General features: G+C 46.5%; 1 protein-coding gene across 6 annotated transcripts in view; it reads left to right on the top strand.

The window, feature by feature from the left end:
* Positions 1 to 9,909, top strand: part of hhatlb (hedgehog acyltransferase like, b) — a 50,040-nt gene extending 40,131 nt beyond the window's left edge. For 3 of the 6 annotated variants that reach the window (XM_065019201.1, XM_065019196.1, XM_065019195.1), the window contains 5 exons: positions 4,466 to 4,610; positions 4,697 to 4,732; positions 5,148 to 5,349; positions 6,207 to 6,348; positions 9,354 to 9,909. In XM_065019201.1, coding sequence (XP_064875273.1) covers positions 4,466 to 4,610; positions 4,697 to 4,732; positions 5,148 to 5,349; positions 6,207 to 6,348; positions 9,354 to 9,565 — 737 coding nt within the window. In that variant the 3' untranslated portion in view covers positions 9,566 to 9,909. The other 3 variants (XM_065019197.1, XM_065019199.1, XM_065019200.1) reach the window with 3 other exon arrangements.
* Positions 9,910 to 10,296: the final 387 nt, after the last annotated feature.

Genomic DNA, 10,296 nt, shown 5'->3' with positions numbered 1-10,296 from the left:
TGTAGTTGGTCTGTCCTACTGTAACCTGGTGTATGTCTGGTCTCTCTGTCTACTGTAGTTGGTCTGTCCTACTGTAACCTGGTGTCTGTCTGGTCTCTCTGTCTCCTGTAGTTGGTCTGTCCTACTGTAACCTGGTGTCTCTCTGTCTCCTGTAGTTGGTCTGTCCTACTGTAACCTGGTGTCTCTCTGTCTCCTGTAGTTGGTCTGTCCTACTGTAACCTGGTGTCTCTCTGTCTCCTGTAGTTGGTCTGTCCTACTGTAAGCTGGTGTCTGTCTGTCTCCTGTAGTTGGTCTGTCCTACTGTAACCTGGTGTCTCTCTGTCTCCTGTAGTTGGTCTGTCCTACTGTAACCTGGTGTCTCTCTGTCTCCTGTAGTTGGTCTGTCCTACTGTAACCTGGTGTCTCTCAGTCTCCTGTAGTTGGTATGTCCTACTGTAACCTGGTGTCTCTCTGTCTCCTGTAGTTGGTCTGTCCTACTGTAACATGGTGTCTGACTGGTCTCTCTGTCTCCTGTAGTTGGTCTGTCCTACTGTAACCTGGTGTCTCTCTGTCTCCTGTAGTTGGTCTGTCCTACTGTAACCTGGTGTCTCTCTGTCTCCTGTAGTTGGTCTGTCCTACTGTAACCTGGTGTCTCTCTGTCTCCTGTAGTTGGTCTGTCCTACTGTAATCTGGTGTATGTCTGGTCTCTCTGTCTCCTGTAGTTGGTCTGTCCTACTGTAACCTGGTGTCTCTCTGTCTCCTGTAGTTGGTCTGTTCTACTGTAACCTGGTGTATGTCTGGTCTCTCTGTCTCCTGTAGTTGGTCTGTCCTACTGTAACCTGGTGTCTGACTGGTCTCTCTGTCTCCTGTAGTTGGTCTGTCCTACTGTAACCTGGTGTATGTCTGGTGTCTGTCTGTCTCCTGTAGTTGGTCTGTCCTACTGTAACCTGGTGTCTCTCTGTCTCCTGTAGTTGGTCTGTCCTACTGTAACCTGGTGTCTGTCTGTCTCCTGTAGTTGGTCTGTCCTACTGTAACCTGGTGTCTCTCTGTCTCCTGTAGTTGGTCTGTCCTACTGTAACCTGGTGTCTCTCTGTCTCCTGTAGTTGGTCTGTCCTACTGTAACCTGGTGTCTCTCAGTCTCCTGTAGTTGGTATGTCCTACTGTAACCTGGTGTCTCTCTGTCTCCTGTAGTTGGTCTGTCCTACTGTAACATGGTGTCTGACTGGTCTCTCTGTCTCCTGTAGTTGGTCTGTCCTACTGTAACCTGGTGTCTCTCTGTCTCCTGTAGTTGGTCTGTCCTACTGTAACCTGGTGTCTCTCTGTCTCCTGTAGTTGGTCTGTCCTACTGTAACCTGGTGTCTCTCTGTCTCCTGTAGTTGGTCTGTCCTACTGTAACCTGGTGTATGTCTGGTCTCTCTGTCTCCTGTAGTTGGTCTGTCCTACTGTAACCTGGTGTCTGTCTGGTCTCTCTGTCTCCTGTAGTTGGTCTGTCCTACTGTAACCTGGTGTCTCTCTGTCTCCTGTAGTTGGTCTGTCCTACTGTAACCTGGTGTCTCTCTGTCTCCTGTAGTTGGTCTGTCCTACTGTAACCTGGTGTCTCTCTGTCTCCTGTAGTTGGTCTGTCCTACTGTAACCTGGTGTCTCTCTGTCTCCTGTAGTTGGTCTGTCCTACTGTAACCTGGTGTATGTCTGGTCTCTCTGTCTCCTGTAGTTGGTCTGTCCTACTGTAACCTGGTGTCTGACTGGTCTCTCTGTCTCCTGTAGTTGGTCTGTCCTACTGTAACCTGGTGTATGTCTGGTCTCTCTGTCTCCTGTAGTTGGTCTGTCCTACTGTAACCTGGTGTCTGACTGGTCTCTCTGTCTCCTGTAGTTGGTCTGTCCTACTGTAAGCTGGTGTCTGTCTGTCTCCTGTAGTTGGTCTGTCCTACTGTAACCTGGTGTCTCTCTGTCTCCTGTAGTTGGTCTGTCCTACTGTAAGCTGGTGTCTGTCTGTCTCCTGTAGTTGGTCTGTCCTACTGTAACCTGGTGTCTCTCTGTCTCCTGTAGTTGGTCTGTCCTACTGTAACCTGGTGTCTCTCAGTCTCCTGTAGTTGGTATGTCCTACTGTAACCTGGTGTCTCTCTGTCTCCTGTAGTTGGTCTGTCCTACTGTAACATGGTGTCTCTCTGTCATGGTGTCTGGCTGGTCTCTCTGTCTCCTGTAGTTGGTCTGTCCTACTGTAACCTGGTGTCTCTCTGTCTCCTGTAGTTGGTCTGTCCTACTGTAACCTGGTGTCTCTCTGTCTCCTGTAGTTGGTCTGTCCTACTGTAACCTGGTGTCTCTCTGTCTCCTGTAGTTGGTCTGTCCTACTGTAACCTGGTGTCTGTCTGGTCTCTCTGTCTCCTGTAGTTGGTCTGTCCTACTGTAACCTGGTGTCTCTCTGTCTCCTGTAGTTGGTCTGTCCTACTGTAACCTGGTGTCTGACTGGTCTCTCTGTCTCCTGTAGTTGGTCTGTCCTACTGTAACCTGGTGTCTGTCTGGTCTCTCTGTCTCCTGTAGTTGGTCTGTCCTACTGTAACCTGGTGTCTGACTGGTCTCTCTGTCTCCTGTAGTTGGTCTGTCCTACTGTAACCTGGTGTCTCTCTGTCTCCTGTAGTTGGTCTGTCCTACTGTAACCTGGTGTCTCTCTGTCTCCTGTAGTTGGTCTGTCCTACTGTAACCTGGTGTATGTCTGGTCTCTCTGTCTCCTGTAGTTGGTCTGTCCTACTGTAACCTGGTGTCTCTCTGTCTCCTGTAGTTGGTCTGGCCTACTGTAACCTGGTGTATATCTGGTCTCTCTGTCTCCTGTAGTTGGTCTGGCCTACTGTAACCTGGTGTCTGACTGGTCTCTCTGTCTCCTGTAGTTGGTCTGTCCTACTGTAACCTGGTGTATGTCTGGTCTCTCTGTCTCCTGTAGTTGGTCTGTCCTACTGTAACCTGGTGTCTCTCTGTCTCCTGTAGTTGGTCTGTCCTACTGTAACCTGGTGTCTCTCTGTCTCCTGTAGTTGGTCTGTCCTACTGTAACCTGGTGTCTCTCTGTCTCCTGTAGTTGGTCTGTCCTACTGTAACCTGGTGTCTCTCTGTCTCCTGTAGTTGGTCTGTCCTACTGTAATCTGGTGTCTCTCTGTCTCCTGTAGTTGGTCTGTCCTACTGTAACCTGGTGTCTCTCTGTCTCCTGTAGTTGGTCTGGCCTACTGTAACCTGGTGTCTGACTGGTCTCTCTGTCTCCTGTAGTTGGTCTGTCCTACTGTAACCTGGTGTCTGTCTGGTCTCTCTGTCTCCTGTAGTTGGTCTGTCCTACTGTAACCTGGTGTATGTCTGGTCTCTCTGTCTCCTGTAGTTGGTCTGTCCTACTGTAACCTGGTGTCTCTCTGTCTCCTGTAGTTGGTCTGTCCTACTGTAACCTGGTGTCTCTCTGTCTCCTGTAGTTGGTCTGTCCTACTGTAACCTGGTGTCTGTCTGGTCTCTCTGTCTCCTGTAGTTGGTCTGTCCTACTGTAACCTGGTGTCTCTCTGTCTCCTGTAGTTGGTCTGTCCTACTGTAAGCTGGTGTCTGTCTGTCTCCTGAAGTTGGTCTGTCCTACTGTAACCTGGTGTCTCTCTGTCTCCTGTAGTTGGTCTGTCCTACTGTAACCTGGTGTCTCTCTGTCTCCTGTAGTTGGTCTGTCCTACTGTAACCTGGTGTCTCTCTGTCTCCTGTAGTTGGTCTGTCCTACTGTAAGCTGGTGTCTGTCTGTCTCCTGTAGTTGGTCTGTCCTACTGTAACCTGGTGTCTCTCTGTCTCCTGTAGTTGGTCTGTCCTACTGTAATCTGGTGTCTCTCTGTCTCCTGTAGTTGGTCTGTCCTACTGTAACCTGGTGTCTCTCTGTCTCCTGTAGTTGGTCTGGTCTACTGTAACCTGGTGTCTGACTGGTCTCTCTGTCTCCTGTAGTTGGTCTGTCCTACTGTAACCTGGTGTCTGTCTGGTCTCTCTGTCTCCTGTAGTTGGTCTGTCCTACTGTAACCTGGTGTCTCTCTGTCTCCTGTAGTTGGTCTGTCCTACTGTAACCTGGTGTCTCTCTGTCTCCTGTAGTTGGTCTGTCCTACTGTAACCTGGTGTATGTCTGGTCTCTCTGTCTCCTGTAGTTGGTCTGTCCTACTGTAACCTGGTGTCTGACTGGTCTCTCTGTCTCCTGTAGTTGGTCTGTCCTACTGTAACCTGGTGTCTGTCTGGTCTCTCTGTCTCCTGTAGTTGGTATGTCCTACTGTAACCTGGTGTCTCTCTGTCTCCTGTATTTGGTCTGTCCTACTGTAAGCTGGTGTCTCTCTGTCTCCTGTAGTTGGTCTGTCCTACTGTAACCTGGTGTATGTCTGGTCTCTCTGTCTCCTGTAGTTGGTCTGTCCTACTGTAACCTGGTGTCTCTCTGTCTCCTGTAGTTGGTCTGTCCTACTGTAACCTCGTGTCTGACTGGTCTCTCTGTCTCCTGTAGTTGGTCTGTCCTACTGTAACCTGGTATACGACTGGGTGAAGGCAGCGGTGATGTTTGGGGTGATCAACACTGTGTCTAGACTGGATCATCTGGACCCTCCTCAACCTCCAAAATGTATCACAATGCTCTACGTCTTCTCTGAGACGTACGTCAACAGACCTATCACACCTTCTCCCTTCTCCACATCTTTCTGTTTTCAACCAAATCATTTGTTATTTCTCTCCCTCATAGACACTTTGACAGAGGAATAAATGACTGGCTGTGCAAGTAAGTCACCGGCATGTTACTTCATTCATAGCAAACATCAGAGCTGTAATCTCAGAGCTGTGTCTGTCTGTGTCTCCAGGTATGTGTCTGTGTCTCCAGGTATGTGTCTGTGTCTCCAGGTATGTGTATGATTACCTGTGTCTGTGTCTCCAGGTATGTGTCTGTGTCTCCAGGTATGTGTATGATTACCTGTGTCTGTCTCTCCAGGTATGTGTCTGTGTCTCCAGGTATGTGTCTGTGTCTCCAGGTATGTGTCTGTGTCTCCAGGTATGTGTCTGTGTCTCCAGGTATGTGTCTGTGTCTCCAGGTATGTGTCTGTATCTCCAGGTATGTGTATAATTACCCGTGTCTGTGTATCCAGGTATGTGTCTGTGTCTCCAGGTATGTGTATAATTACCCATGTCTGTGTCTCCAGGTATGTGTATAACTACCTGGGAGGGAAGCATGACACTGTGTGGGATGAGGCCATTGCTACGCTGTGTACTTTTGGCATCACTGTGCTGTGGCTGGGACCCTGTCAGGTGGTGTTCATCTGGGCCTTCTTCAACTGCCTCGGACTCAACTTCGAGCTCTGGACTGCCAAGTTCGTCTGCATGGAGCCCTTTGCTTCTCTAGAGGTAAGAGAGAGCAATGCTAGTCGATACCTACAAACTTCCAATCATTGCGCTATTGCTAGTTAACATTGGCTCGCAAATAACCATAAACTTCCTCCGTACTGGACACAAGAGACATTAAAATGGTATCCACCACGAGTTCATCTGACTCTAGGGAAGTAGGTAAAGGGCCTCTGACAAAATCACTTCAACACCTTTAACTCTCTCTCTCTCTAGATGGCGATGTCTCCTGCTGTGTCTCGTATGATCAGAGCTCTGTTTAACATCTCCTCTCCTCTCCTCTCCTCTCCTCTCCTCTCCTCTCCTCTCCTCTCCTCTCCTCTCCTCTCCTCTCCTCTCCTCTCCTCTCCTCTCCTCCAGATGGCGCTGTGTCTCCTATGATCAGAGCTCTGTTTAACATCTCTCTCTCTTCCTCTCCCTCATCCTGTCCTCTCCTCTAGATGGCGATGTCTCCTGCCATGTCTCGTAGGATCAGAGCTCTGTTTAACATCTCCCTCTCCCCTCCTCTAGATGGCGATGTCTCCTGCCATGTCTCATAGGATCAGAGCTCTGTTTAACATCTCCCTCTCCCCTCCTCTAGATGGCGATGTCTCCTGCCATGTCTCCTAGGACCAGAGCTCTGTTTAACATCTCCCTCTCCCCTCCTCTAGATGGCGATGTCTCCTGCCATGTCTCCTAGGATCAGAGCTCTGTTTAACATCTCCCTCTCCCCTCCTCTAGATGGCGATGTCTCCTGCCATGTCTCCTAGGATCAGAGCTCTGTTTAACATCTCCCTCTCCCCTCCTCTAGATGGCGATGTCTCCTGCCATGTCTCCTAGGATCAGAGCTCTGTTTAACATCTCCCTCTCCCCTCCTCTAGATGGCGATGTCTCCTGCCATGTCTCGTAGGATCAGAGCTGTGTTCAACACCTTTAACTTCTGGACCATCGTCCTCTACAACATCATCGCTCTCAACAGCCTGGAGTTCACTAAGCTGGTCGCTAGGAGACTGCTGCTTAAAGGTAACAGTTAGATTTCCCCTCAACAGCCTGGAGTTCACTAAGCTGGTCGCTAGGAGACTGCTGCTTAAAGGTAACAGTTAGATTTCCCCTCAACAGCCTGGAGTTCACTAAGCTGGTCGCTAGGAGACTGCTGCTTAAAGGTAACAGTTAGATTTCCCCTCAACAGCCTGGAGTTCACTAAGCTGGTCGCTAGGAGATTGCTGCTTAAAGGTAACAGTTAGTTAGATTTCCCCTCAACAGCCTGGAGTTCACTAAGCTGGTCGCTAGGAGACTGCTGCTTAAAGGTAACAGTTATATTTCCCCTCAACAGCCTGGAGTTCACTAAGCTGGTCGCTAGGAGACTGCTGCTTAAAGGTAACAGTTAGATTTCCCCTCAACAGCCTGGAGTTCACTAAGCTGGTCGCTAGGAGACTGCTGCTTAAAGGTAACAGTTAGATTTCCTTCTGACCTGTCTCTTGATCTCGATGTTGAAGAACGTCAATGCTCATACTGAACATGATATTGAACAACTGTTTTGGTTTTGGTACTGGCATACTATGATCACACTATATGTTACTATGTTATATAGTAACTAGACCTAGTATTTCCTTGAGTAACAGTAGACACACTATGACTGACTCCTCCCCCTCCAAGCTTCCCCATCACCACCATCACTGTGATGATAACTAGTATGTTAATGTATGTATAGTTATTAGATTATGTTGACTTGTTCCTCCCCCTCCAGGCTTCCCCATCACCACCATCACTGTGATGATAACTAGTATGTTAATGTATATATAGTTATTAGATTATGTTGACTTGTTCCTCCCCCTCCAGGCTTCACCACCATCACTGTGATGATAACGAGTATGTTAATGTATATATAGTTATTAGACTATGTTGACTTGTTCCTCCCCCTCCAGGCTTCCCCATCACCACCATCACTGTGATGACAACTAGTATGTTAATGTATATATAGTTATTAGATTATGTTGACTTGTTCCTCCCCTCCAGGCTTCCCCATCACCACCATCACTGTGATGACAACTAGTATGTTAATGTATATATAGTTATTAGATTATGTTGACTTGTTCCTCCCCCTCCAGGCTTCCCCATCACCACCATCACTGTGATGACAACTAGTATGTTAATGTATATATAGTTATTAGATTATGTTGACTTGTTCCTCCCCCTCCAGGCTTCCCCATCACCACCATCACTGTGATGATAACTAGTATGTTAATGTATATATAGTTATTAGATTATGTTGACTTGTTCCTCCCCCTCCAGGCTTCCCCATCACCACCATCACTGTGATGACAACTAGTATGTTAATGTATATATAGTTATTAGATTATGTTGACTTGTTCCTCCCCCTCCAGGCTTCCCCATCACCACCATCACTGTGATGATAACTAGTATGTTAATGTATATATAGTTATTAGATTATGTTGACTTGTTCCTCCCCCTCCAGGCTTCACCACCATCACTGTGATGATAACTAGTATGTTACTTTATATATAGCTATTACACGTAAGTGATAATGATCGAGAAGCTGCCAATATATCCTCCAAACGTCGGCTTAAAGGGCATTTTCATTTTTATACAACGGGCGAACAACACATTCAAATAATGACTTGACATATTTTTATTAAAAACATTATTTTGCTGAATTTATTGACACTATTTCATCCTTCCAACAGATATAGTCCCGACACAAATCTAGGGTTGGTACCTAAGCTGGCTGGTTGTTCGTTACTAGAGATGAGACCCAATCGTTCAGTCTTTTTGTTCTGTATCTATGGATGCGACCCAGATGTTCATTCTACATGTTCGATTGCCATACTGGCTGGCAACGTTCGTATCCCTTGGTAACTAACCAACTACGGCTAACTTACAGTCACGTCAAAAAGTGCAGCCAGAATAACAACAAAGTAGCTGCATTTGCATCTGTTAAAGCTGTTTTCTAGTGACATTTATTTGGATACACTCATAACAATGAACTAATGGGGTGTGATTTCACCTGGAGTAGAAAATGTGTTCTCTCGTTAGGACACTGTTGTTCAGAGGAGCTAGCCAACAACACAACCAACAACACAGCAACAACACAGCCAACAACACAGCTAACACAATCACTTCAAACTGAAGCTGGAAAGACTGAAAACTAGCTGCACTTTGTTTCATTTCACCTTTTTTCAATTGACATTTCCTTGTATAAATCCATAAAAATGATGCCAGCTGATTCATGATTTGGACCGGCTGAGAAACACCTCCTGTCTGTCCGTCTCGTCCCGACTCCTGACACGTTCATTACAGCTGGAGGTCGAAGGTCAATATTGAAACAATGTTGCAAATGTGGGAGAGACAGACATCAACGTTTATACAAATCTCAGCTGTTGGAAACTAAATGTTAGTCTAAAAGAAATGAGAGAATGTCTAGATGCTTTTTATAGTGGAGATCAAGTTTATAAATTACCTGGCTGGGCTGATGGATTGTGTAGTCAGATGGATCAGAGTGAATAGGCATTTTAACGTCATAGATTTAGACTGTGGTAACTTGTGGAATAGACACCAGCTGGAATAAGGTGTTAACCAATCAGCATTAAGGATTAGACCCACCCGTTGTATAAATATAGTTATTAGTGCCCCATGTTGACTTGTTGACTTGTTCCTCCCCCTCCAGGCTTCCCCATCACCACCATCACTGTGATGATAACTAGTATGTTACTTGATATTTTGTTCTTATGATATAGTTATTAGTGCCCCATGTTGACTTGTTGACTTGTTCCTCCCCCTCCAGGCTTCCCCATCACCACCATCACTGTGATGATAACTAGTATGTTACTTGATATTTTGTTCTTATGATATAGTTATTAGTGCCCCATGTTGACTTGTTGACTTGTTCCTCCCCCTCCAGGCTTTCCCATCACCACCATCACTGTGTTGATAACTAGTATGTTACTTGATATTTTGTTATTATGATATAGTTATTAGTGCCCCATGTTGACTTGTTCCTCCCCCTCCAGGCTTCCCCATCACCACCATCACTGTCTTCATAGTGACCTATTGTCTTGTCCAGCTCATCAAGGAGAGAGAGAGAAGACAGGCTCTGATCGTTGACCCCGACCCTATCCCTCCCCCGCCCCCGTCCCTCCCCCCCCCCCCGCCCCCCACAACAGTCACGTCCACAGCCCCCATTCAGCCGGTGGTGGACCCCAGCAAGGAGAAAGCGGAGTAGTGATTGGAGGGTGACAGTGTCTGTCAAAGTCCCAAATGTCTTTATGAGTCATGGTTTCCTCTGTGTCATCATGGAGATGGCGAGGCTACAGTTAATCGACCAGGTATATTTAGAAGTTCTTCATAGCAATAAAATCTATTGAGCAGCAATATCTATTTACTGTAATATTGACAAAGAGCAATATCTAAGATTTCTACTCAGTCTACTGCCTAAAACACCCTGAGAGTGCTGTCATCAATATAGATTTTCTACAATGTTTTAATCAGAAGTTGTGTTTCATTGCTAATCATGTACAACTGCCTTTATTGTAATTAAATCCTCTAAGTGGTGGTTTTAACTAAGATCCACACCTCTGGGAGTCTTATGGTTTTAACTAAGATACACCCCTCTGGTTTTAACTAAGATCCACACCTCTGGGAGTCTTATGGTTTTAACTAAGATCCACACCTCTGGTTTTAACTAAGATCCACACCTCTGGGAGTCTTATGGTTTTAACTAAGATCCACACCTCTGGGAGTCTTATGGTTTTAACTAAGATACACACCTCTGGGAGTCTTATGGTTTTAACTAAGATCCACACCTCTGGGAGTCTTATGGTTTTAACTAAGATCCACACCTCTGGGAGTCTTATGGTTTTAACTAAGATCCACACCTCTGGGAGTCTTATGGTTTTAACTAAGATCCACACATCTGGGAGTCTTATGGTTTTAACTAAGATACACACCTCTGGT

The sequence above is a fragment of the Oncorhynchus nerka genome, linkage group LG6 (genome assembly GCF_034236695.1).
Source record: "Oncorhynchus nerka isolate Pitt River linkage group LG6, Oner_Uvic_2.0, whole genome shotgun sequence".
Lineage (NCBI taxonomy): Eukaryota > Metazoa > Chordata > Actinopteri > Salmoniformes > Salmonidae > Oncorhynchus > Oncorhynchus nerka.
This window is presented reverse-complemented; position numbering and strand designations above follow the sequence as displayed.